General features: G+C 48.7%; 1 protein-coding gene across 5 annotated transcripts; it reads right to left on the bottom strand.

The window, feature by feature from the left end:
• Nucleotides 1-27,375, bottom strand: KANK2 (KN motif and ankyrin repeat domains 2). Of its 5 annotated transcripts, none has more exons than XM_072602314.1 (13): nucleotides 27,215-27,375; nucleotides 24,894-25,050; nucleotides 22,407-22,571; nucleotides 20,377-21,918; nucleotides 15,157-15,312; nucleotides 14,737-14,842; nucleotides 12,809-13,045; nucleotides 11,441-11,528; nucleotides 10,263-10,482; nucleotides 9,480-9,622; nucleotides 4,523-4,723; nucleotides 4,262-4,354; nucleotides 1-2,353 (listed from the first exon to the last, which is right to left on the bottom strand). In XM_072602314.1, exons 3-13 carry the CDS (start codon nucleotides 22,441-22,443, stop codon nucleotides 2,294-2,296), a joined length of 2,883 nt encoding a protein of 960 aa, XP_072458415.1. In that variant the 5' UTR covers nucleotides 22,444-22,571; nucleotides 24,894-25,050; nucleotides 27,215-27,375; the 3' UTR covers nucleotides 1-2,293. The 5 variants fall into 5 exon arrangements, with proteins under 5 accessions (XP_072458415.1, XP_072458416.1, XP_072458412.1 ...); XM_072602315.1 differs by having other exon boundaries at nucleotides 22,407-22,516; XM_072602311.1 differs by having other exon boundaries at nucleotides 22,407-22,516; nucleotides 27,167-27,256.
• Between the last annotated feature and the right edge of the window lie 290 nt (nucleotides 27,376-27,665).

The following is a 27,665-nucleotide window of genomic DNA, read 5'->3' as shown; positions in this document are numbered from 1 at the left end:
GTAATTTTAGATAGTTTTATTCATTTACTTTTTTAGGATTATAAAATGAATACTTTATTTAAGTGTAATACTGTCTTATGGAAATACCAATGCAGGATAGTGAGAACAGACCCATGTATATAACTGAGTGCAGGAACAAAAACCAAAATGCCAACCTCCACAGCATGCTGGGCCAAGTCAGTTGTATGGGACTGTACAAAACAGATAAATATGGACCTGTCCAGGGAATGGTACATGCCTCAAGGCAAGTGTCTACCATGTCTTAAGAATCTAAAACAAACATGTGGGCACAAACACACACATAAACACAAATACACAAAAACTCGCACACACTGGCATGTACCATTTCTTAAGTGAGAACCTGGATCCGTCACCTTTGTTAGACATCCATCAAGGCATGGCAACACTAGACCAGAATCAGGTTTCCCACTATCCCACCCTTTCAGTTTTAATTCTAAAAGCCAAGCAAAGACCAAACCCTTTCCACAAACACCTCACACATAGAATTTATGTTATAGAGAATTTGCTAACCTCTTGTTTAACACGGTCAGTTTGAAATCCCAACAATCCAGGTTAAATCCAGCATAGAAACTCTGATCCTGGGAAAGAGGCCAACATTTCTGGGCAGTTTATTTTCTTTACTGTGCTGGGGGAAAAAAAAATCCAGACTGGCAGGGATTTCTGTCCTCAGATCTTCCAATCCCAAGGCAGTGAAACAATTCAACGCAAATTGGCTATGGTGAATGGCAGGACATATGCTTGGCTGGAGTTTCATCTGCTATACACTAGGCACAATCAGGTGAGGAATATGTTTCCTGACTTAAGACTAGCTTGTGGTTCCAGAGACAGGATACATGGTAGAGGAGCATGTACTTCCATAAACCTGGTTTTCTCAAACTTCTTTGACCCAAGTCACAAAAGAAAGGAGCAAGGGTATTGAAAAGCTAATATCTTCTGTAAACCTGTCTTTCCACATGGGCTGGCTGGTATATAGAATTGCCAAATTGATGACCTCAGGAGCTTCCAAAACACTCTGTCTGCCTTTGCACCTGTGAGAAGCCTGGGTTCGTTGGTCACATCCAAGCATTGACCAGTAGACCTGAGAACTGCCTCTCCACCCTTAGAGCATCTACTTTTATCTTACTTACTCTTATCTCTGCCTTTTCTGTCAGACAGTGTTTCCAGTGAGGTATCTGTGGCTTGGGCTATGTCACTGGATCTAATTTCATCTTTCCATCTGTAAAACTGTCAGGCTGGACAAGCTGACCTTGAAGGTCCCTTGTCTAATGCTCTAAGGAACAGAGTGCTGTGCGTAGATGCCCAGCTCGGTCAGTAACCTCTGCTGCCTCTTGCTCCTGTACTGAGCTCTGCCACATTCCAGGTGGTCCTAAATGCAGAGCTTCCTCTGTCCTAGTCTCTGGTGGGATCCTGGGCTTGTCTCCTGGGTCAGACAGGGAAAGGACAAAAAGGACTGGGAGAAAAGGACCAAGTTCTCCTCCCAGTCTGATCCAGACTGACTCTGCTATGCTTGGCATAAAAACAGATACAAAAAGAAGTTTGTAAAACATACTTCTGAAGACTGAGTGTACAGACCACAGGCATGCAGGCAGAGGGAATGCCAGCCAGATGTGCAAAATCCCATTCTAAACCATGCACAACTTCATAAAACCCTAATAATATAAAGCTCAAGCTTAATCCTTAATATAAAATTCAGGCTTTAACATAGTGCTTTTTTCTTATTTAAAAAAAAAAAAATCTTTCACAACTTCCTCAAACACCTCACTATTTCAAGCTTATTTCTCTGAAAGGGGCATCTCCAATGCCTCCTGTGCCCATGGGGCTGGCTGCTGGGGGTAACGCCCTATGCCCAGGCCTAGGTCCCTGCTGTTTAATTCTTGCACAGTGGGAGCACAACTCAGTTTCCATCCACAGACATCTTTGCTTTGGCTTGGGTTTGCAAGTTTGGGGAAAAAAAGAAAAGAAAGCATTAAGAAATTGCAAACCCTTTCACCTGACACCATGTTCTCCCTTGGTGGCTTGAAGCAGGTCTCCAAAGAGTCCAACTGCTCTTTGGACATGGGCGTTATGGGTGAGGCCAAGGTGGCCAAGCAGTCAGGGACATAGGACAAGATGGGAAGGTGTGATATAGGATTCTGTCACAGTGCTAGCTCTCCACCCTAAGGGTAGATGAGCGTTCCCAAGTATTTCCTCCGCATCATCCCTTCTTTCCCTCTGATGGACAGGTACTGCAGATGCTCTGTGTCCTCTGTCCTGCCAGCAGGTTCTATTGCTTCTACTGAGTGTTGCTGGATGAAATAGCTGTGCTCTTGACTGTCACCTGCCTTGTAGGACCCTGAAAGGACAAGCCAGCATTTGAGAGGTTTTAACCTTTTTGTTAGAAGTCTTTTGATTATGCCGAGTAAATAAGGAGCAGCTGAGGAATCTTAGGAGCTCAGAGCTGGAAGGAATGACAACAGTCACTTTTTTAAAAAGAGACTAAGTCTTCCTGCATAGGCTAATCTCAAAACGAATTCACAAGAAAGCTTAACTCTATTTTTTCTGAACTGGCCTGGCTCATCCGTCCTTAGGCAGCTTGGTGGCTCTCCACTTCTAGGTACTTAACCTAACAGTTTTGCACTTATACGGACGCTTGATTGACTTTAAGCCCTAAGGCAGTTTAGCACTCCTGAGTTTAAGCCATCTACCAGGCTCAGCATTCCCCAGAAGCTGATATTACAGACATGCACTACACCATGCTTAGGTAACAATAGTTATCTTGTCCGATCTATCTACCTGATCAGAAATTTCCTCTAGAATACTCCTAAGAAATGGCCATCTAATGTTTCCTTGAAGACCTCTAGTGATGATCTCAATTACTCCCAAAGGTAGACTTTTAGACAACTCGAATGATCAGGACATTTTCCCTTACACTGCTTAAGTATGTCTTAGCAACTTCTCCCTGTACTCCTGGTTTTGCCCTCTGGGGCCAAGTTGAAGTCTGGTCCTCCTTCTACAGGAAGATGATCATGTCCTGCCTTTCCCTTCCCCCACTATGTTTTTAAGAAGCTAAAAAATGTCATGTGTTTAAGGGGATTTCTAAAAACCTGAGCAATGCTGTATGGCACCTCATCCATATTGTATTTAGGCCCGTACAGTCTCTGAAAGGGGTATCACAGGTCAGTTTTGGGGTGAATGTGGTTGCTGATCTCAACCCTATGACATTAATTCTCATAGCTTTGGCATATAGAAGCCTTACACTTCCCTTTAATTATTCACTTATCATCCATTAATTAACTGACATCCTCCTTAAACTGTCTCCCATTTTTAGCATGTTTCACCTCTTTTTGGGGGAAGAGGGTCCTGGATCTGTTATTGCATCATTGTGGGCAAATTCCATCCAGTGAAATGGACATTATTCGGCCCCCCCACCCCACCCCACCGGAGCCCCTGGGTTGAGATAATGTCTGTTAAGTTTCTAGGCAGGGTTGGGCCTAGTAGCCACTTTCTGTTAGTGGCTACACTTTCTGTTGTACCCCTTTGCCTAGCAGCTGCCTGGGCCCCCCACTCTGTTGCACCCCTTTGCCTAGCAGCTGCCTGGGCCCCCATTTCTGTTGTACCCCTTTGCCTAGCAGCTGCCTGGGCCCCCATTTCTGTTGTACCCCTTTGCCTAGCAGCTGCTTGGACCCCCCTCTCTGTTGTGCGCCCTTGCCTAGCAGTACCTAGGAACCCCTGTCAAAACTGTTCTGTGAAAAATGTGTGCTATTGGAACCGCAAGGCTGTACCGGGAGGTGCTAAGATGCTTAAAAGGCACACACACCTTTGTTCGGGGCTGCCTCTTTTGAGGACAGCCACAGCTAATAAAGACGCTCCCAAATTCTCAATTGACTCTTGCCTATGCTTGTCTCGGTCTGTCCATTTCACCACGAATGCAGGCAATTCAAATGTTAATTGTCTTAGATAGTAGCCTGCGAGCACTGAGAGTTGTGATTTATCCAAGGTTACATAGCCAGTATGTGTCAAGGACAGGACTTGGACACAGGCCTTCCTCTTTTCAAGGCTGGCCTTCAATCCCCAACACCACACTGCCTTCTCTTAAGGTCATGACGTCTACTTCTCCTCCTTGATTTGTAAAGTATCTGGCTTCAAGCCTAAATTCCAGGTTATTGCAAGGTTTAGAATACCCATCCCTGACTAGACTTGAATCCATGGGCAGGAGAAAGAAAGTGAGGAGGAGGACCAGGATCATGAACCTGGGACTCACCGAGGACTTGGTCAGGTTCATGTGGGTGTACAGCATCTCAGCGATGTCTTTTTGCCCATTGTCAAGGGCAATGGAGAGAGCTGTACTGCCATCCTGAAAAGCAAAAGGCTGGGCTGGGAGCGCTGACCGAGAAAGAAGCACGGCCACACTCTCCTGCCTTGTGTCAACCCTCTATGTGAGCTCTCTACTACCCTAACCCCATGGCCTTCCAACCCTCCCCTGTTGCAGGCCCCCACCCCAACAACATCTTTTTGAACTCACATGGTCGGTGAGTGCTGTGTTACAGTCAGGTACAGCCAGAAGCAGGCGAGCGATTTCCACGTGACCATGCTCGCAAGCACACATCAGGGCAGTAGATCCATCATCATCCTGAAGGTTGACATCAGCGGCACAGGCCAGCAGGGCTTTGACCATGTCAATCCGACCGTGGCTGACAGCCAGCATAAGTGCTGTTTGCCCTGCCTACAGGAGGGGCAGGGAAAGCAGCTTTAGCTTCTGAGGAAGCCTTTAGATGATATGTCTTTCTATAAAGGGCACAGATGATACATCTTTCTATAACCAGCATGGTGCTAGATAGAGCTAGGCATTTCCTGGCACTCTTCCCTAAGGAGATGGGTGAACAGGTGCTGGACTAAGAAAGGGTTTCTTAGGTGATATCATCATAGGATTGTGGGATTCAGAGCTGGAAGGAACCCAAGAAACCATCTAATAGTGGGATCGTGGGATCATCAATTTAGAATTGAGGTTGTCTTATACATTACCTTGTCATGTCTAGGTGAGGATGTGAGCCTAGGGAAGTGATGGGTCTAGCTCCAGTTTACACAGGTAATCAAGGGCTGAGCTGGGATCAAATCAGGGTCTTTGGACTCTGTTTCCATTATTTTTTCCACTACGCCTCCTTGAATGCTCTCCTAGCAGTTAGTCAAACCTCATTCTCTGATAGGAGGGTCCAGGAAAAGAACCCTTTATCCTTCACTAGGGAGGAAGGATGAAGGGGAAGTGGTGTCTGCCATGTATCCTGTTTGTCAGTACATACCCTGGAGGAGGGTGAGGATCTCTTTCTTGACTTGTTAGCTTTCTCACTCTACCTATTGTTAAAGAAGCATGACCTTGGAGGTCATCTAATCCACAGCACTCTGAGAGGTTTACATAACTTGCCTAGGCTCATACAACCCTCTGTCTAGTATTAGGTGGACAACACTGAACCCTTCCCTGGAAGTAGGGGGAGGACTCAAGGTCAAAGAAGAGGGCTTTGGGGTACAGTCCCTTAGATGAATAAAATGAGGTCAGTATATTCCTTATGTATATCCCTACCAAATACTGCCTTAAGAAAACAAAAGAAAACAAAACAAAAAACTCCTTGCTCTGAAGCATCTAATCAATCAGATCAGGGGTACTTAATCTTTTTTGAGTCATGGACCCTTTGGTGGTTGGCAGAAGCCTATGGACCCCTTCTTTGAATAATGTTTTTAAATTCATAAAATAAGATAAAGGAAGGTAATTATATTGAAATAGTTATTAAAATATATTAAAAAATTCACAGTTCCCTTGACATTTATTCACAGACTCCTTCAGGTTATGCACCTCTGGATTAGATGCTTTTGCATTTTGCTTGTTTTTACTTCTTTGTGAGTTATCTGATAAGACTGCCAAGACCCGGCACCCCCCTGATCACAAGAGCCTCCCTGGTCACTCTTTCCAGTACTGGCTATACCTTCACTTATTCCCTTTAGCTTATTAAGAGGAGTTGCTCCCCATTGCCACTTCCAGTTTCTCCCCTTACCTCCACGATTCAATAACCTCTCCTTGGAAGTATGTACAATCCACATTTTCCACACAATTAAAATCCTAGTGGTTGTCTACTGACCTCCAGAGCATTCCCCTGCCTTCCTTAACAACAATCTTTCTCTCCTTCTCAACTCTTGCCCTCATGCTAAGGGACTTTAATATACATACTGACGCTTTCTCAAATGTCCTAATCCCACAGTTCCACAACCTATTCATTTTCCATGACCTACTCTTTCACCCCACCTCAGCCAAACACAAAGACGATCATACACCATCACCTCACAAATGTATCACCTCCATGTCAAGAATTCTGAAATACCCTTACCTGACTATAACTTATTGGCTTTTCAGCCTACTCTCAGCCTTCCCTTACAAAATTCTACCCTTCATCCCCAGTTTAACTTCTCCATTCCAAAACATCTCCCTGTATTAGCAACTCTCCTCTTTTCTCCATCTTGATTCCTTGGTGAACCAATTCAACTCTATACCATCCTCCTCTCTTGTATCTTTAGCCTTATCATTTCACCAGTTATACCCAGCCAAATCTCAGCTGTGGATCACCCACACCATTTGCCATCTTCCATCCTACTACACGTGCTGCTAAACAAAGAAAGAGAAAATAAAGAAGCGTTTCTGACTGGATACGCTACAAACTTATGTTACACAATCTCAACTATGTCCTAGTTGCTGCTAGGCAATCCTAGTATACCTCCCTTATCAACTCACTCTCCCACTCTCCACACTCCCACTTCCAAACCTTTCTCAAACTTCCCATGGTTCCCTCTCCTCTTGCTCTCGCAGCAGAGAAACCTGCCTTATATTTTACAGAAAAAATTGATGTCATTTGTTAAGACTTCCCTCTTCTCCTTCTCATCTCCTATCACTCGGATACCTTTTGCCACTATCTCCTCCTTTATACCCATTTCATACAAAAAAGGTGGCCCTACTTCTTACCAAGGCAAACTCCTTTACCCACACAAGCCACTCCATTCAAACTGTCTCCTCCAGACTACCTCCTTTGTCATCCCCATTCTCACTTATCTACAACCTCTGTCTCCCGTTTCTTTCCTTACTGTACACACATGCCCTTATCTTCGACATCTTCAAAAAAAAATTCACTTGATCCTTCTTTGCACCCCCCCCCCACTATTATTCTATATCATTTTTGCCTTTTATGGCAAAATTCCTTGAGAAGGCCACCTACAATAGAAATCTCCACTTCCTCTCCTCTCATTCTCTTCTCCCCTTTCAATTCTGTTCCCACCCTTATCATTCCACTGAAACTTCTCTCCAAAGTTACCAATGATCTCCTAATTGCTAAACCCAATGGCATTTTCTCATCCTCATTCTTCTGTCGCCCAAGACTAATAATCACCCTCTTCTCCTTGATCTTTCTTCTCTTGAGGTTTCTAGAACACCAGTGTCTCCTGGCTCTCCTCCTACCTAGCTATCTGACTGCTACTTCTCAGTCTCTACTGCTAGATCCTCCTCTAGGTCATGTCTACTAACTATGGGTATCCTATAGGTCTCTGTCTTGAACCTTCTCCTCTCCCTCTGTAGTACGTAGTGATTTCATCAACTCCCCTGGATTTAATGAATATCTCTATGCTAATGATTCTCAAATCTACCTCTCTCTCTTTCTCTGCTGACTTCCAATCTCACATCCCCAGCTGCCTTTCAGATATCTCAAACTGGATATCTAGTAGACATTTTGAACTCATTATGTCCAAAACAGAACTGATGATCTCTCCCTCTGAACTCCTCCCTCATTCCACATTTCCCCGTCTTCCTAGTTTCTCAGGCTTGAAACTTAAGCATCTTCCTCAGCTCCTTACTATCTCTCAACCTCCTCTTCACCCCCCATATCTGTTGCCAAGGCCTGTCTTTCTCACATTGGTACCATCCCCTGAATATATCCCCTTTTCCCCTGTGATACTACCAACCCCCCTGGTACAGGCCTTCATGACCTCTACTGTAATGGCCTGCCTGCCACAAGTCCATCATCCTTTCAGCTACCCAAGAGAGCTTTCTAAAACATAGGTCTGGTCATGTCACCGCCATATTCAGTAAGCTCCAGTGGTTTCCGATCACCTCTAGGTGATCCTCTGTTTGGCATTTAAAGCCTTTCATAATCTGACCTCCTTACCTCCTACACATTAACTGGCCTCCTGGCCATTTCACTGTTAGACACTCCATCTCTCGGCTCCAGGCAATTTCTATGGCTGTCCCTATGCCAGGAATGCTCTTCCCCTTCAATTCCACCTACTGACCTCCTTGGCTTCCTTTCAGTCCCAGCCAAAATTCTACCTTCTATAGGAATCCTTTCCCTGTCCCAGCTATTAAAGTGCCTCCCTTCTGTTAATTATTTCCTTACATACAGCTTGTGTTTGCACATACAGGCTTGCTCCTGGTCTCCCTCCTTAGACTGTGAACTCCTTGAGGACAGGGACTGTCCTTTGCCTTTGTTTTTCTAGCTATTAACTCAGTAGCACATGATAAATGCTTAATAAATGCTTACTAACTGAAATGCCTTTTGACAATAGCTAACCTTGTGTTTCAGCAGAATCAAAACAAGAGAAGGGGGTTAGGCTTACCCACACATTGGTTGAGAGAAGCAGGGATAGCAGGACCCCTGAGGGTTCTGGTCTTGGGGGCCACAGCGGTACAGATTTGGAGAATGCTGAAAACTTGAGAGTGAAGGGCTGATGGGAGTCACTTTAGTGACTGATCTCTTGCTGACGAGGAGAGAGAGGGGGAGTTTCCCTCTCATGGACCAGGCTAGAGAATATTAGCCGGCATTTACATAGCACCTTACGGTTTGCAAAGTGCTTTATGTGCGTCATTTCATTTGATGTTCACAACCACAAAGGTAGGGGTTATAATTTTCCCTATTTTGCAGATGAGGAAACCTCTTGCTCAGCGTCAAATGGCTGTAAGTATACTCTATCCCCTACCCCATCTAGATGAACTAGATGGGGGTGAGCAACAGGTAGGAAGCTAGGAAGGCATGGATCTGAGTCCCAGCTGTGCCACCAACTTGGTGTGAAGTTTCCCTTGCTTGGCCTCAGTTCTCCTCTCTGTAAAATGAGGGACTTGGGCAGGGGTGGGGAACCTGCAGCCTTGAGGCCACATGTGGCCTCCAAGATTCTCAAATGTGACCCTTTGACTGAATCCAAACTTCATAGGACAAATCCTTTTATTAAGGGGATTTGTTCTGTGAAGTTTGGATTCAGTCAAAGGACCACACATGGCCTCAAGGCTGCAGGTTCCCCACCCCTGGGCTTGGGTGTCTTCCAGCTCAAGCATTGTGTGATTTTGCCAAGCAACGTGACAGAGGGCCCAAAGACTTCCATCTGGGTCCTGTCCACCTCCACCCACCCCCTGAAACCTCCCACCTCATCCTCTAGACTCCCGCAGGATGTCTATGCACCTGGCTGGCTTTGAAGTTGACGTTCCCGAGTCTGAGCAGCTGCAGGATGATGTCCATGTCTCCTTCTGCCCTAAAAGCTGCCAACGAAGTCAGCATGATAGCTGTGTAGCCAGCTCGGTTCTGTTTGTCCACATTGCAGAGGCCTAGAGGGAGTAAAATGTCAATGAACCTTCTGGACATCTTTCCTGCTCAGGCCATTTGCCTGTCTTGGCAGGCCACACAGATTACCCCACCTCCAGCCCCTCCTCCAGGCCCCTAGTGCATTCCAGGCAAGGCTTCCAGGGAAGGCTTCCAGGAAACCTTCCGGTTTTATCCACCTCATCCCAAGACTGCAGAGTATGAGCTCCTTCAGGGCAGGGGATTTTCCTCACTGAATCTTAGTAAATGCTTAATAAATCCTTGTTAAATTGGATTGAACTCACTTCCCCTCTCTACATACTTTAGTAATCTACACAACTATTTCTGAAGGATTTTTATACTTTCCACTGGTCTAGATCTTAGTGAACTGTGGCTCCCAAATACAAAAAGCACCTACATTGAAGAGTTATTGTGAGGATCAAATGAGATCATATTTGTAAAGTGGTTGGAGTTCAGTGCCTGGCGGTCAGCGCCTTCCATGCTTTCTTCCTCTCTCCCTCAGCCTGGGCTCTGTGGCTAGTGACTACTTTTGTGCCTTTTTCTGAATTCCTCTCCTTCAACTGCTCCCCACCTCACCCCAAAGGAAGCCTGTGACAAGACTCTGCTTGTAGTGTGCTCTTTCACCCACAGTGTTAATGGTCTCACCAGTGTCCAGCAGCTGCTTGACCACAGGGAAGTTGGAGTGGGACACGGTATAATGCAGGGCAGTGTTGCCATTGCTGTCAGCCATGTTGATGATGAACTGGAGCAGCTGGGGTGACATGGCCCGGAATGTAACCATGTGCCTACGGACCACCTCTGGGTGTGCATCCTTGTGGCAGGAGAGCCTCAGCCAGTCCTGAAGCACTGTGCTGTATGCTGCTTTCTGGGCATCATGGTGTGGGGGGGGAAGGACAGAGGTTGGCATGTGGCAGGATGTGGCTCCCTCCCACTCCCCTTGGCTTGGGTCAGAGCTGTGCAGAGGATGCAGGCCAGGATGGGCTCTGCATGGGGAAAAAAAATCCCTTCAGGGTTCATGGGACTTAAAGGCAGGAGAGACCTTGGATGTCTTTTACTTTACATTCTTCATATTACATATGGTAAAACTGAGGCCCAGAGAATGGAAGGGACTTGACCGGGCAGTGAGTAAGTAGCAGGTGGTAACTATCTCCCTAAACCCAGGGTTAGGCTAGGTCAGATTCCTTGGGTCCCTTCAATACTTAATAGTGCTGTGCATGGTGCCTCTCTCTCTCTTTCTCTCTTCCCCCGCCCCAGAGTTCTAGTCCACCCCTCTTATTTTAAACATGTATTTTATACAGGCCCACTGAGGTTAAGTGACATGCCCACTGAAAAGAAATCACAAAACTTGCGCCATCTTGGAACAGTCTTGACCGTTAGGGCCGCTAGGAGAAGCACATTCTTATAAAATCAAAAGGAACTCAAAAGAAAAATTGTTTTAGAAATGTACTTCTCACACAGTCCTAATTTTCAGGATTACTCCAAGGTGGAATCTTGTTTTTCCTCTTTATCATGCACACACAGCTAGTAAACATGAAAGGTGAGATATGAACCTGGGTCTCCTGACTTTAGGCCTAACTCTCCTCCCACTGCACCACACGGCCTCTCTCCTCAGCATAAGACCTCCAAGCTGGAAGGGATCTCAGAGGTCCTCCAGGCTAAATGCTTTACTCTATATAAGGTCAAACCAAGGCCCAGAGAGGATGTACCCAAGGTCACCCATCCTTGGCAGAGCCTTAACTGGGATTCTGTATTTGGGTATTTGTTCTCTGGGAAGCCATTGTCCCTTTCCCCACACCATCCTCCCTGCACCGTGCCCTCCATACCATCTCTTTCTCAGTGAGGGCATTTGGACTCTCCAGGTATTTCTGCAGGGTCAGACAGGCAGAGATGAGGTCTGCGCTAAGCTCCAATCTGGTAGGATTGAAAGATTGAGGCAGAGTCAGAGAAAGCCAGAAGTATATCTCCCAGCTAAACCTACCTACGGGCACTGTGATCCCTCCATCCCTCCATCCCTTCAGAAAGAGAATTTAGGGATTTACATTCATACTGAAGGGTATGAGACTGACAGAATGAGAGTGGATTTGGAGGAGGGAAGCAGGAAAGATCACAAGGGAACTGGTTGTTGTTCAGTTATTTCAGTCATATCCAACTCTTCATGACCCCATTTGGGGTTTTCTTGGCAGAAATACTGGAGCAGTTTTCCATTTCCTTCTCAAGCTCACTCTACTGATGAAGAAACTTAGGCCAACAGGGTAAGGTGACTTGCCCAGGGTCACACAGCTAGTAAGTGTTGGAGGCCAGATTTGAACTTGGATCTTCCTGATTCCAGACCTGTTGCTCTACCTACTGTGTGACCCAGCTGCTCAAATGGGATTAGAGGTTATAACAGAGCTCACAGTGCTATAGTATAACTATCCTGTGAGGAAGGTAGAACAGAGCTAATTTTCCCTGTTTTGCCAAGAGGTTGCCTGACCCTAGTCACACGCAGCTAGCAAGGGACAAAGCAGTTTTGAACTTGGGCCTTCTCACAGCTAGACTACAAGATGCCTATGGCTGACAGAAAACAGCTGAGCTCTGACACCTACCCAGCCAAGGTCTTTACCTTCCTAATGACTGGAGGAACTGACCTCCACAAGATGGGAAAGACTTGCTGTCCCTGCCTCTTTCACAGGCAAGCGGAGGGAAGGAGGGGATAGAATTTGGAACTCAAAACTTTAAAAACCCCAAATGTTAAAAACTATTTTTACATGTATTTGGAGGAAAAACAAAATATTTAAAATTTTAAAAAAATTATCTTGCCCAAAGACTGAGATCTGATAAACTAATTCATGCTCAGGTGTAAAGGACTGGGCTTAGCTTAATGCTTACCTGCTTACCTTCTGGAGTCTGCATTTTAAAACACAAAGTTGGTTAGTGAATAACTCTTAGCCCCAGAATTTCCAATAGTGGTAATTGAGGCAGTGAAGTATATCCATGCCATCTTTTTTTTGTGGGGGAGCCATCTTACTGTCATTCAAACAAGCTTCAACATATAGACAGCTGCCATCAGTGGATTAGTATGGCCTAAGGTAAACACTGCTCTGTTGTCTCAGTCCCAGAGAGTGTCTGGGGCACCCAGGTTTGTGCCCAGCCTCTCCTCACCCTCCTTGGTCCTGGGTAGAGCCTGAGCCCACTGGAGGTATAGTACTTACCTGATTTCATCCTCTACCTTTGGGCTAGGGGCTGCCTCAGCCACAGGCTCTTTCCTCTGTACAGTCCCAGCCTTGCCTCCCCAAATGGGTTCTGTCACTGAGTCCCCTGCTCTAGACAGGCCTCCATCGCTGGCCCCAGGGAGCCCCTCATTGGCCTCATGGTATTCACTCTCTGTACTCTCATTGTCTGAGAAATTCTCAGCCGTACTGGAATCCTCAGATGATGTAGATTCATACCTAGAGAAAAGGGAAGACAGGTCAGGAATGGGTGGCCTGTGGAGAGATGGGATGAGAAGAGTAGATCTCTCTGCTCCAAAATCTTCAAGGACTTACTACTGCCTGGGAATCACTCACTCACTCACTAAACATTTAGTAAGTGCCTACTATGTGCCAGGCACCTACTATGTGATAAGTATTAGAAGTTAAATTCAGGCTTTTCCATGTGGCATTGGAATCCCTCCATAATCTGATACCATGCTACCTACATGCCTAGCTTCGCCTTGTGTTTCTCATTTCGATGTCAGTTATGCTTCCGGCAAACTGGCCCATTCTGTCCTTGAAATGTGTGCCCTACTGGCTTATCCCTACTTTTCCCCTTCTTGTTCCTTATCCCTGAAATCCTTTGCCCACCCCATCTGAATACCCAATGGGAGTTCCTGAATAAGGAAGGCAATTGCTTTATACCTTACCAATGTCTCAGAAATTCTGAGACTTTTAGACTGAATGAGTTACTTAGGACAAAGCCCACAGACCTTAAAGTGTAGACAGAACCAGATTAAAATGTAATTGGGAAATGTTTAACAAAACAAATAGAAATACAATACAACATAGATAAGGCTAGTTTGTGGTTTTTTAAGCCAACAGGTAGCCCATCCATTTCGATTTGAATTTGACACCACTGGCCTAGGTTACCGAGAAACAAAGCTAGTATTTGCTCCAGGTGGGACTTGAACCCAGTGCTTCCTGGCTCTGAGACTAGTTCTATTCATGATGACACACGGCCTCTTATTAACATTAGGGGGTAGGAAATGACCCTGTGATTTTACTGGTACAGGGAACTTCTGAGTCAGCAAACTCTACCAATTCAGGGCTGTACTTTCTCTGCCTTGGAGATTGACTACTGTGCTAAGAAATGAAATAATTTGCTGCCCAGGGTCCCAGGGCCAGAATGAGTCAGAGGTGAGGCTTGAACCTGGTCTTCCTGATCCCTAAGTAGGTTCTCTTTCAGTACTCCTGCCTGCTGCCTCTTTTCAAAGCCAGATTCAAAAGCTGCCTCCTCCAGGAAGCCTCCCTTGACCCCTCCTTAGCTTGGTAGTGACCTTCCTCCACCTTGGACTGTGCCTCCCTAACATACTTAAAATAATGTTATATATTACAGTGATCTATGTTTGGGTCTTAACCTTTATTAGATCATTAGCTACATGAGGGCAGGGACTCTGTCTTACCTAAGTTTTATAGGTTTTACTTAAAGATCAGGCGTTTAATAAATGTTTAATGCATGAATGTATAAATGAATGAAGCACCAAACCACTGGGAAGTCATGGTCCTCCCTGGGGACAGAGTAGGCAGTAAGCCACACTGACTAGATCTGTCCTCCTCTACTACACGTGTCCAGGTAAGCTATGATGGGAGAGTCCATAAGGACCAGCTTCAGAGGGGGAGAGGACATCACAGATCAACAGTGCTTCATTTGGAGAATGTGCCATACAGGAGAGAGAGTCAGGGCATCACAGGATGGGCTGTCCATCTACCTGCAGGAACACCAGGTGATGATACCCTTTTCCTTTCACCTGCCTGCTCCCCTGCACTGGCAACTTTTGTGCGCTAGTGATCATGCCCCCAGGACAGCTCTGGTGGGACCAGGACCAAGTCTCTGGAAGAAGGTGGCACCATCATCCTTAGCAGTTAGAACCAAGGGCCTTTCTTACCCGCCATTGACACCTATGAACTGAAGGTTCTTCCTGCTGGACACAGGGTCTGTGCTGGACTCCTTCCTCTTCATGATGGACTTGATTTCTGCTTGTAGCAGGGCTGCTGGGGAAGGGGAAAAGGGAAAGGAGGAAAGGGGAAGGGTCAGATCTCTCCCTGCCCACACCCTGCTGCACTCTGTGTCATAGGGATGGGGAGTGCAGGGTGGGCCACACTGGAGCCAGACTCTCTTTGCCATCTGGGAGGGGAGAAGATGTCATTCCTTCCACTTTCTGTCCCAAGACCCCTGGGGACCCCCGCAACCCTACTTGGCAGGAATGGTGAGATTAAACAGGACAGAGAAACCTGGTGCCTGAGCTTGTCTCTCCATGATGCCAGGGCCTCCTTCCCTTCCCCCAGGTCCTTCCTGTCCTCCTTACCTGAACTTTCCTCAGCTTCCTCCTTCCCATGCAGTGCCACATTCTTGCTCCGTTCCCTGATGGATGTTGTTTTCAGCTGTCCTGGGGACTGAGGAGGAAGGGTGGCTGCTGGCCCTGGGGGTACCTCTGAAGGCTTAGTGAGGCCCCTAAAGGGAGCTGGAGAAGGGGGGAGGGAAAAATAAAGTAAAGGAAGGTATCAAGAATGGTTAAGGAATAAAGGAGCATGGTATCCAAGCATCCAAGAAAAGCAAGGCTCTGTCTTGAGAAGAATCATCCAGTTCTCTCACATTTCCCTTTGAGGAAAAGGAGCCATTCTCCTCAGGTCCTGAGACATCACTGTTCTATCCAGGCTTCAAAATCTGCCTCTGATCAAATGACGTGAAATTTGCAAAGTACTTACCATAGTGCTTGGCACATAGTAGGTGCTTAACAATGCTTCTTTCCTTGGCTGATGGCTTACTACTTGCATGAATGTGGACAAGTCGCTTTATTTCTCTCATTCTCCATTTCCTAGTCTATAAAATTAGGAGGCTGCTTCTTGAAATATGGTCTGTGAACCCCTGGAAGTCTCCAAGATTCTCGAGGTCAAAATGATTTTCACAATGATACTAAGTCAAATATGCCTCTTAAAATACTCCTCCCTTTTCTAACTATATATATATATATAGTTCTATATATATATTCTCTCTCTCTCTCTCTCTCTCTCTCTCTCTCTCTCTCTCTCTATATATATATATATATATATATATATATATATATATATTATCTGTGTGAAGCTGGATTTTCTTAATATACATCAATCCAAACACCATGCCACAACAGACTGAATGCAGAAGGAGATCTAAGAAATCAGGTGTTTTCGATTACACCTAACATGAAAGAGATTTGCAAAAATGCAATGCTATTCTCTTAATTTTTTTGTGTGTTCTGGAAGATGTAATTATTTTTCATAAAAATATCATTTACGTTAACATATAATGGTTTATTATTTAATTAAATTGTAATTTAATTACTATTAAAATATCGTAAAAATAGAGAGTTTTAATATCTAACATGGTAAATATCTACAGATATAATCCACAGAAACAAAAACTCTTTGGGATTCTCAATCATTTTTTAAAAACACAGAAGAGTCCTCAAAAATTTTTAAGTGCATAAAGGGGTTGTTAGACCAAGAAGTTTGAGAATTGGATGACTTTAAGATTCCTTTCAGTTCTAGGTGCCATCTCTCCTCTGTAGAAGCTGGCAAATGCTGGACCTGGAGTCGGAAGACATGAGTTCAAATCTGGCCTCAGACATTTATTAGCTGTGTGACCCTAGGCAAGTCATTTAACCTCTGCCTCACTTTTCTCATCTGTGAAGTGAGGCCACTAATAACACCTGCTTCCCAGAGTCACTATGAGGATAAAATTAAGTAACATTACATGTAAAGTGTTTCGCAAACCTTAATGCAGTGTATAAATGTTAGCTAGTATTACTGTGCCTCCTGACATACACATTCCCCACACCACTAGCTTTCTGTTTGAATTTGGGGAAAATCATTCCCCCCCACCTCCAAGACTCATTTTCCCAATCAGTGGTCTCCAAGATCCATCCCAGCTCTATGAAACTCTTTAATTTTAGCGTAGTGGCTGGAGCACTCAGAAGGATCTGAGTTCAAATCTGGTCTCAGACTCTTATTATGTGACCCAGGACAAGTCACTTAACCCTGTTTGCCTCAGTTTCCTCAGCTGTACAATGAGTTGGAGAGAGAAATGGCAGATCACTCCAGTATCTTTACCAAGAAAACTCCAAATGAGGTCGGATCTGACTGAAAACACCTGAATAGCAATACTTTTAGACTTTAATAACTGGTCATAAGTCATCTAGAAACAGTCTACAAATTACATTTTCAAGAGAAGTCATTAAGGTTTCACAGCTCTACGGCAAAATGAACGAAGAGAACATTGGATCTGGAGTTGATTTCAAAACCTGATTTTAAATCCTAGCCCCACTTACTAGCTACATGATGTTGGCTGCTAGTCCTGCCTCTGTCACTTAGTATTGAGGTAACCTTGGACAAGTCATCACTCACTCTGGGTCTTAGTTTCTTCCTCTGCAGGAGGAAGACTTTGGACTTTGTTGTTCAGTTGTGTCTGACTTTTTGTGACCCCATTTGGGATTTTCTTGGCAAAGATACTGGAGTGGTTTGCTATTTTCTTCTCCAGCTCATTTGACAGATGAGGAAACTGAGGCAAACAGAGTTAGCGACTTGCCCAGTGTCACATAGCCAGTAAGCATCTGAAGCTGGATCTGAACTCAGATCTTTCTGACTTCAGACCTGGACACCTAGCTGCCCCTAAGCAATTCTCATCTATGGCCCTAAGTCATTTAATAAAGACCAAGTTTCCTCAGCCACAAAATGGGCAGAAGAATATTTGTGTGGTCCCCAGGATTGTTCTGAGGAAACCACTTTGGACACTATAAAGTCACCTATGGCAACAGGACCTATTTTTTCTGATTACAGCTTGGGTGGCCTCCTCCTCCACTCCCCCTCCCCCAAATCCATACACATATTAGCTGTGAGAAAATTAATTTTGCCTTTAAATTTCTGCTGTCTGGTTAGAGCAAGTGGCCTGGTACTGTTTAGGCAATGAGATAGTGAAATAAATCCTGCATCTCCAATTCAAGGACCTGACTTCAAATCCTGACTTTTTGTGCCCTCTTCTAGACTGCTCAGTGTCCTGGTCTTTCTTAAAAACATAGCTCCAACCTCGCCTGATGAAGGAAGACTTTTCCAGACCTGCCCCAGTGGCTAGTGTGTTTCTCAGATTCATTTCCATCTACTCTGCATACATCTTGTATGTAGATGTTGTATTTACATGCATGTACATGTTGTGGTTATATATCATCTCCCCTCATTAGAATGTGAACTCCTTGTGGGTGGGGCCGTGGGTGCACTTGTGTTTGGGCCTTGTTTTGTATCCCCAATTCTTAGCACAATGCTTGGCACATTTCGTGCCTGGCACAAATGTCTGTTGGTTGACTGACTTTGAGACCTTGGGAAAGTCTTAGATTTCTGCATCTGCAAAATGAGGGGGGGTTAGATTTGTGAGGAACCTTGAGAGCTAGAAGCCCTGGGTTCAAATCTTGGGCTCTGTTACTCCTTGGGTGACCTGGGCTAAGTCACTGACCTCCCAGGTCTCCATATCTCCATCTGCAAGGGAAGACGGTTGAACAAAATATGACCTCTAGGGCATCTTCCAGCTGCGGTATTGGGAGGTTCTGGGTTATTTCTGTTCTGTCCCTGTGCCCCATCACATGCCTCTTCCCCTCATCCATCAGCAAAGATGAGTGTGCACACAGGCAGGGTCCAAAGCACACTCAGAGCAGATCCAAGACAAAGGCTCTGGTCCTTTTGGAACAGAAAGTTGGGTTCCAATTCTCCTTTCTGTCCAGCAGGAGGCGGAGGCCAGAGCTTAGGAGGGAAAGTGGGAGGGGACAGGGCCAGAACAAATCAGCCCTGGCCAGCTGCCTGACTTTTCTGCCTGGCATTCTGGGAAAGTAGCCTAGTTTGGCCCAGCCCTCCCAGCGACGGTCCCCCCTTTTCCTCCTCCTCCTCCTCACCCTTCTCAGAGCCCAGCAAGGCTGCTGGCGCCAAGGAGCCCCTGGGGAGAGCTGGAGCTCTTTGAGAACCCCCTGGCCCCCGACCTTCTACCCCCCCGGAAGCCTCAAGAACTCTGCAACCCCCCTCCAGACCACTGCCTGTTCCTATTAGTCATGGTGCATGAAGAAAGCAGTCATCACAAACTCATAGGAAGTTTGAGCCGAATCCAGCTGTTCATGCTTGCCACCCCCTCTGGGGCTAATTCCCTAATGCCCTTCCTCTAGGTAGTCCTCTTGCCTCCACCCAGGCTTCTCACAATGACTTCACTTGGTCAGGGGGCAGGACCTGACAAGTACTAAGGCAGTGCCAATCCAATTCATTTACATCCTTAAATCCTCCTCATTGACCCTAACTGGGTCTTCTCATTTTGGGGGTATCCTCTCATTCCACATGAAATGTGCTGAAGCTAAAATGGGATTCAAACTGCTTCGAAGGGGGCCATTCCCATTAGAGAGAAGCCTGGACAGCTATCTCAGAACATGTTCCCATCTGCTTTCCTGCCTGGAAGCCAGGACAGGGACTGAATGACCTCTAGAAATTGAAAGACAGAGTGTCCTTAATCCAAGGAACTGGCCAGCAGGACCTGTAACCTGAGATACCAGGCTATGCCTGATCCTGTTTGGGATAGACACAGCTGCCTGAACCCTAGGAGGTGATCAGGAAAAATACTGGAATTGGGGGAGACCAGGATAAACACACATCTCTCCCTCCCAGAAGAAAAATAAATAAACACAGCTGTGGCCTCCTCCTCCCTCCTCCTCTCCCTCTCTATACACTCTCTCTTCAAAGTGTGACTTGGCCCTTGCCTGAGACCTGGCTTGGGGAGGGAAGGGGCCATGGCCCTTGCCATCCCACTGAGTGGAAGATTCTGAGGTTGGGGCCAGGAGAATGAATGGAAGATAAGGGTCAGGGTGGGCTCCTCCTCACTCTCCATAAACCCTCAACTATCCAGGTATACCCCCTCCATTCCTCCTATCTACCAAGCCACTGGTGTCCCCCCTTTCAAGATGCAGGTCCATTGCAGAAGCTCCAGCTAAAATGGACCTGAAAGGACACTAACCTATATCTGAAGGCAAATCCTCTTCAACAGTGTCACTAAGAAGTGATTTGTTAGCCTCTGCTTGAAGACCTCCTGAGATGGGGAGTTAATCCATGCTACTTTTAGACAATTCTAAGTATTTTTAAAAAAACAAAACAAAACAACAGTTTTTCTTTATGTCAATTCTAAATCTGCCTCTGTACCTCTAACACCATTTTCCTAGCTTTTCCCAAGCTTAGCAGAAGCTGTCTAGTACGTGTGACATGCGACAGCCCAAGGTGTCAGCAACACTGTTTTCCCTGCCTCATAGCCTCTCTATATCAATATCACCTTCACCTACCCTTTCAGTATGCCATCTTGGGCTGACCCCATGGGTATGAGTTTGGACCAGGCAGACAGACACCTGAGTCCATCCTGGTGGACCAACCAGAGTTAGAAGTATTAAGACAGTGCCAATCCAAGTGCTTTTTCCAGACTGACCACAAAAATGTGACAGCTATGATGGCTGCCTCTCTGCCACCTCCCCAGGGCTCACCTGCCAGTCCGTTGCAGCCAGGACCTAGGCCAGGGGCAGTCTCCTGGTCTTTCTCCCCGTCCCGGTAGGGCTCAGTGGTAATACTGATTTTCTTTACCACGTGGAAGGTGCTAGGTGGCAGGTTGGCAGGGACAACGGGAATGACAGGGCCTGGGAAGGTGGTCTCCACCACCTCCCGGGCACAGTGCACAGCTGTAGAGGGTTGATTCCAGGTATTCCCCTCAGGACTCCTCGTCACCAGAGCTCGAAGTGCTGCAGGACCAGATGGCTCCAGGCTTTGGGCCCGCTGGGCTGGGGTGCCAGTAGCTGTGCTGGCGGCAATCTTAGGTTCCCCTTGCACCTGAACCACCTTTACCGTGTCTACCCTGATGGGCCCATCTGGTGGTGGCCAGATCTGGGAGTCCCTAGGGGGATACTGGCCAGATAGTGTTCCCATTGCCTCTGGAAACTCAGGGCCTTCCTGGATGACCCCTGAGGGGTTCACCGAGGCAGGGGTAGGAGCAAGAGCTGGTGCTGATGCTGGAACTGGCTGCTGCCCCTGGGCTACCTGCAGTTCCTGCAGGGCCTTCTTCAGCTGTGTCTCCAGAACAGCGATTTTGGCAGTCAGGGCAGCCTGGCCCTCGGGTGCCCCAAGGTCCCTCTCCCGAACCCAAGTGCCCACACTTCTCTGGGTGCTGGCATCCTCTGGCCCCACGCCCACAGAGCGGCTTTCTTTTTTCTCCCCATCTATGTCCAAATCTGAGAAAGACTCAGCAGCTTCTGGCAGGTCCAGGTAGAGCTCACTTCGGCCACGGCCTCCTGCCCCAGCACGGGTCCCAGGGTGACCTAGGAACTTCTGGCTTTTCAGCTGGACGCTGAGCTGCCGCTTCTCCTCCTGCAGCACGGACACCTTGACTTGAAGGATGGGGATAAGCTTCACCTGCTCCTCCAGGTGACGAAGCTTCCTCAGGGCGGCAGCCATTTGCTCTCGCACGTGCTGTAGGTGGCCTGGTGTGGGTGACACAGGTGTGGACAGCCCCGAGGAGCTCAGTGGTGTGCCACCATTGTGGGTGGACAAGAGGCGTGGGGGTAGCCCGGCTCCAGCCAGGGAGCTTGTGGAACCAGCTGCACTGGGGGTGAGGCTGCCCAGACCCCCGGCCTGTGGCCGACTGCACTCTCCACCTGCCTGGTCCTCCAGCTTTCGGCGGGCATCCAACAGGGTCCTCTCCACACGGGGGTTGAAACCCCCTCGAGTCTCAAGGGCCCCATACTGTGGGTAAAAGCCTCTGCCACAGTAGGAGTAGGCCGAGTGGCGACTGTCCACACTGGCATTCGAACACAAGGACTCGGTTGAGGTCCACCAGGAGCCAGTCCCTCGGGGTAGGGAGCTGAGTCGGGGGCGCCGGTGCACAGCCACCCGCTTCATGGTGTGGCCCTTCTCAATGTCATCCACATATTTGAGAAAGTCCAGGTCTAGTCGGTAGCCATAGGGAGTCTCAACTGAGTAGGGGGGCTCTGGATCCTTCCCTGGGAAAGTTGTAGGGGATGTAGGTCCATGCTTCCCTGAAGTGGTACAAGATAAGGATGGTGGGGTATCATTTTTTTGTGTCCCTGGGGCTTAGGGATGCTAACATCTCAGATGCTCCACCCCCTCCTTTTCCCACAGAATCTTTCTTCTGAGAAGCCCTCCTTGGTCAATCTCACCTAGTTCTAGAGCCTTCCCAGGGCTTATGGATATGTTAGAACCAAATTCCTTTTCACGTGCTAGATAAATGACTTTGGGTCTCCTCCCTTGAACTTGGGCACCTCCCCCCACATCTCCCCACCAGGACATGGGCTGTGTTTCCCATTTAGAACAGGTTTACTCTTGGTCAGTGTCTAGAGCTCTAAAGAGCTGATCCCAGGGAAGGTAGGGGGATAGCCACAGAGATAAAGGTACTGAGACTTCCAGCTTGGGAGCAGATGGTCTTCCCTTCCTTCTCTCACCCCAACCCCCAGCTTGAGTACACCAGAAAGTGAGAGTGAGTGACAGGGGTGAGGTGAATTCTGACCTGGGAAGGCAGACTCCATGTGCAGAATTTGGGCCATCTCCTTTCCTTCAGCCTCCCTCTTCTTGGGGTCACCAGGTTAATGTGGAGTTAGATTCTGGCACTGAGGGCCTCTTGGGGAAGAGAGGAACAGCCAGGAATCAGAGACCATGAGCACCCCTCAGGAACCTGGGCAGAGGACAGAAATCCAGGCTGGCAGCACTCCCTCCTGCCCAACAAGGGTCACTTAACATTCTTCTCATACCTTTGATCCCCCTCTATCCTTTCAGGACAATCATGAGATGTGTGTGTGTGGTGTGTATGTGTATGTGTGTGGGGTGTGTGTGTGTGTGTGTGTGTGTGTGTGTGTGTGTGTGGTATGTGGTGTGTGTGTGTGGCATGTGTGGAGGGGGATGGGCAGAGGGAAGGTAGGGAGAGTCATTGGGTTTCTTTCTGGGTCTTTGCCCCTGGGGCTTAAGCAAGTTGTTAGGGTTCCTGGGCATACCCTGCCTCTAACTAGATCTGTTCAGTCCTGTGCCTGTCCTGAGTGGGGTGAGGGAGGATACTCAACATCACCTCCACCTGGCACCAGAGCCGAGTCTGATATCTTGACGAGTACATGAGGGGAGAAGGCTAGCAAGCGCTGATCCTGGGGCACCAAGGACCAAAAATGTGAGCTTCTAGTGGTGTTAATGGAAGTACTGTCAAACGATCTGAGCTATCTGCAGGAAAAAAGAGAGGGGGGGTGGGAGGCCTGGATAGAGCTGGGCGGTGCAGTGGAGAGAGCAGAGGGCTTGGACGACAATCTTGTCCCTGCTACTTGATAGCTCTATGACCTTGGACAAGTTACTTCCCTCCTTTGGGCCTTAGTTTCCCTTGAATAAGTTCAACCTGATAGTTTCTAAAATCCTTGAGTCCTAAGTCCTATGATTCTAGGGGTTGTCTAGGAGTGTCTGGGTGGGGTCAGCGGAGGGCATACGTGAGTCCCCTGGGTACTGAGGGGTAGGGAATGTTCCTGTGCCCATCTCTACCCTGAGGAAGAACATTCCAACAGCTGGCCTGATAAAGCCTCCCGGGTGGGTTGGACTCAAAGTTTGTTTTCCATGAGATTCATGGAATTAGTGTTTGTTCTGGCCTAAATGGGACAGATCAGGGTGGGCATGGGGAAACAAGAAGCAAACAAGAGGCGAATGAACAACCAGCTCTTGTTCCCTCCCCACCCTGAAACACACACACACACCCCATATTCCACAGGGATAGAAATTGGGACAAGAGGCCAGAAGGGGATGAGAGGGCATCTCCCTAAGAAACAAACTGCCTTGCTGGCCAGCCCTCCCTACTTCTACTTCCCTCAAATCTGTCCTGCTGAGCCTTTCCTGGACAGACTCCAGCTACTCCCATAATACCCATCCACCCCACTCTGTTCAGGCTCAGCCAACTCCCCCCCTGCCCCATTCCCCATGCAAGGGCCTCCTTCTCCTCCTAGAGATGCCCATCTATGGGGAAGCACCTCACCCTGCCCTTCTCCCTGCCCAGCCCCCAAACCTCCCCCCACCCCCCCGCAGGTTGCTCTCACTCTGCCCCAACCTCAACCATGCCCTGATCCTGCCCCTCCAGGGAAGGCTGGAGCCCCCAATCTGTTCTTTGAAGGGGAGAGAAGACACCTTTGCTGCTTTCAGGGGACATCCTGGGAAGGAGGTGGGGGTGGAAGAGGGTGAATGGGCATCTAGATAGGGCATTTTTTACTCTTCCAGGAGGAAGAGGAAAGAGAGGGAGAGAGACAGGGTCATGGTCACAGGCAGGCAAGAAGATGGCAACCAGAGCAGAAACGCAGAAGAGAGAGTGGATGAGCGGGAGAGGCAGCATGCAGGGGCAGCGGGCAGGAGAGAAGTGAGGGACTGAGGGTGAGAAGGAATGAGGCCTTTCCCCTATATGGAAACAATTTTCTCTAAAAATAAACAGTTTCGCTGCCTCGGCTACATGAGAACTTCCTGCCACCACAGAACAAGTCTTGGCTCAGGGCTCAGCCACACCCACCCCAGGGGAAAGCAGGGACTGGGGGGCCTGGTGGGCGGGCAGCTGTGGGGGGAAAGAAGAGACACAGATTGGGAGGAGGGGAGGAAAGGAAGAAGGAAAAACTCCAGCCATGGGTGGAGAAGGGCCTTGTGAGGCTTTTCAGAAGCCTTTTCCTTGGCCCTTGGCCCAGGACACTGTCCTTCCTGGCCAAAGGCAGTTCCTGGGACCCTGAACCCAAAGGAGCCCTGGGAGATCAGTGGGGGGCCATCCCCTCTCATCTCAAGTGTGTGGGTCAGGCAGCCTGCTCAGGCCTGGCAATGGGGGGCAGAGCTCCTCTGACCTTGCTCTGGGCCTCTCCTGCATCCCCTGCCTCAAGTCTGATGGAAATGCCTGTGGCTTTGGGGAAAAGGCTCAGACTGTCCCCCAGCAGAGGTTTACTCCAACTTCCTAATCTCTAAGCCCCACGAGCCCAGCTCTGCACATGCAGGCCCATACCTGGGACAGAAAAGAAAGGCAGACAGGGCTGGGGCCGGGGCTGGGCGTCCTCTCTCCTTGGCCACACTGTCCGAGTCGATTTGTCTCTCCAGGTCTTTCTGTCGGTTTCTTTCTCTGTCTCTGACTTTCTGTCTACATCCTCCAGTCCCTCTTGTTCCTGGAACATGGGGGAACAGACTGTTCCTGCTTCCACCAAATTTCCCACCCTTTGGGGGTCAGAGAATTGTTGGTCTGCCTCCCCAGCCTCATTACCCTTCCTTCTCCCATCTCCTCAATCCCCACATGGGAAATCAAGGTCTGGGTTATGGGACAAGGACAGAAGAACTCCAGGGTCCCAGTAATCAGAGCAGGGGCTTCTTTAGCTTTCCCTTCCCCCACCTAGTGGCCAGTGACTCAGACCCCCAGATGTATGGTGTGATCGGAACAGAAACCAGATGTTGGAGGGGGAGGGGGCTTGTAAGAGCCAAAGGGAGGGGGCCTAAAGGCAAGGTCAGTCTTCTGATCTATAGGACCATGATTTCCTGCCCTGCCTCAGTGGGTTTGGAAAAAGATTAAACTGGGGGAAATGAAGAGTGAAGGAAGGGGAGGGGAGTCGGGACGCTTCTTCAAAGTCTTCAGTCATTTGGACACAGAGACACACAGAGTGGCAAGAGGAGAAGAGAGACACTGGGGGAGAGAGACAAATGGAGAATTAAGGAAAGGAGGGACAGGGGCTAGGGGCTCAGGGGGAGGAAATCCCCTGCAGGGGCCTGAAAGCACCAATTGTCCAGTTCCTGGTCTTGCCCGCCCCCTCCCTCAATGGGGTCATTCAGTCTGAGCCGGACGGACACCCTGCCCCAGAACTGCCGGACACCCCCTCCCCAGGCTCTCTTTTTCCAGTTCAATGTCCCTTGCCAGGCTCCCCCACTCTCCTTAACTTGGCTCCCCCTCCCTAACACTGGACACTCCCTCTCTGGCCAGACAATTTTTCCTACTGGATGCCCCTTCCCCCATCAGAGCCCCTCCCTAGGAAATTGTTACTTGACAACATTACCTGAACTGGACACCCCCTCTGGGCACCAAGATATCCTTTTCTCAGCTGGATACCCCTTCCCTGATCCCCATACTCCCTCCCTATCCCAGACCCAAACACTACTCGAGCAGAATACCTTTCTCAAACACCCCATTCTTGGCCAGATACCCCCAGTTACCTGGGCATGGATACCCCTTTCCTGTGGGATAGCTTTTCCTCAGGTTTACACATCACCTTCCCTGGCTCCCAAAACCTTCTCCTTGGCTCAGACATTGGCTTTCCTGGTTTGATTCATCCTCCCAGGACATACTCTCTTTGGCAAAACATCCTCTCCCTAAGCCTGGACACCCCCTCTCTCTGGCCTGAACCTTGTCCCATCCCCCATACTAGAGATGGGCACTGGGATTCATTCTATCCCCCTATTTCTTGGCATGATGCCATCTAGGCTTTTCAGAGGGAGTCTACTAGGTCTCCTCTTGGTCTTCTGTTAAATTTGAGTGGAGAGATAACGGGCAAAGGACAGATTGCACGGTTGAAATGAGAATACTGGAGTTCCGTTCTCCAAGTCATGGGACAGTTTCTTCTTTCCCGTTAGCTTTCCTTGGATGACAAGCCTGCCCTGGGTCTCAAACTGCTTCTTTCTAGGGATGAGGCTGCTGAGGAGGGAGCTTCAGTATGTGGGGTTGGCCCTATTCTTTCTCCCCCCAGCTCCCTGGGGTCCCCACCTGACCAGGGACTAGAAATGGGATAGAAAAAGAGAAGGGCTGGGCCTCATGGGTAGCATGAGGGCATTGGGAGGGACAGATTAAGGCCTGAGTGGGGCAACCAGGGGACTACCAGACAGGATGGGGTTTCAGGGCCTCCTAGCCAGCCTCAGCTAATAGCAAACAGCTGGATCCTATTCCCTCCCCAATTCCGGCCCCAGCCCAGCCCAGGCCACAGGGAGGCCTCTGGCCTCAGCATTGCCTTTTGGCCCCTCATCGACCAACCTCTCTGCCCTGGACAGAGGTTGGCATTTGGAGCGACGTTCACATATCGAAGGTAGTTAGAAACGGGGCTGGAAAAGGAGAGATGAGCCGAGACAGGGAGACAAGAAGGAACAGAAGGGTCCTAGAGACGCTGAGGCGAATGTGGGAGACACACAGTGCACGAGAGAGAGAAATAAACTTAAGTAGGAAAGGAGAGAGGGAGAGCCCGAACGCAGCAGAGACAGACGGAGAGAAGGGACAGTCCGAGACGCACGACATTTCCACGCTGGGACCTCGCTCTCAGCTCCAGATGTTTCCCGTTCCTTTCACCCGCCGGGTACCTGGCTCGGCCCCTCGCTTCCTTCTCCAGCCCCGACCCCGGCCCGGCCCGGCCCGGCCCGTCTCGTCTGCGCGGGCTTCGCTCAGCTCCCAGCTTCGGAGGCTACCTCCTCCTCCCCCTGCCCGGCTCCGGCCGCTGGAGGGGCGGTGCGAGATCCAAACCGCCCCCCTCCCGTCCCAGCCCGGCCCCGCCTCCCCGCTCCCCTCCCCGCAGAACACCGCCCTCCCAGAGCCCGAGTACACTAACTTCTGCGCCCATGGCCAGGGGTGGGGTGGGGTGGGGGGAGGTGGAGGTGGCTTTGCCCAAGGGACAGGTGCGGGCTCCACCTGCAGAACAGGTGTGTGTGGGAGGAGCTTCCTCTGCACCTTTCCGAAACGGCAAGGAAGGACTGGGGGCTGGAGGACTTCTCGGGCCCCTCCCCGGCTCGGGGGGCCCCCTCCCCGGCTCGGGGG

Source organism: Notamacropus eugenii, chromosome 4 (genome assembly GCF_028372415.1).
Source record: "Notamacropus eugenii isolate mMacEug1 chromosome 4, mMacEug1.pri_v2, whole genome shotgun sequence".
Classification (NCBI taxonomy): Eukaryota; Metazoa; Chordata; class Mammalia; order Diprotodontia; family Macropodidae; genus Notamacropus; species Notamacropus eugenii.
Note: the sequence above shows the minus strand (reverse complement) of the source record. Positions and strands in the feature narration are given on the sequence as shown.

What these genes read in the sequence shown, in the direction of transcription:
- KANK2 (XM_072602314.1), bottom strand. Translation starts at nt 22,443, where the DNA reads ATGGCCCAAATTCTGCACATGGAGTCTGCCTTCCCAG. An exon ending in ACACAGCACTCACCGACCAT is followed by an intron (nt 4,355 to 4,522) that starts GTGAGTTCAAAA and finishes TTTGCTTTTCAG; the next exon opens with GATGGCAGTACAGCTCTCTC. An exon ending in TGAACCTGACCAAGTCCTCG is followed by an intron (nt 2,354 to 4,261) that starts GTGAGTCCCAGG and finishes TTGTCCTTTCAG; the next exon opens with GGTCCTACAAGGCAGGTGAC.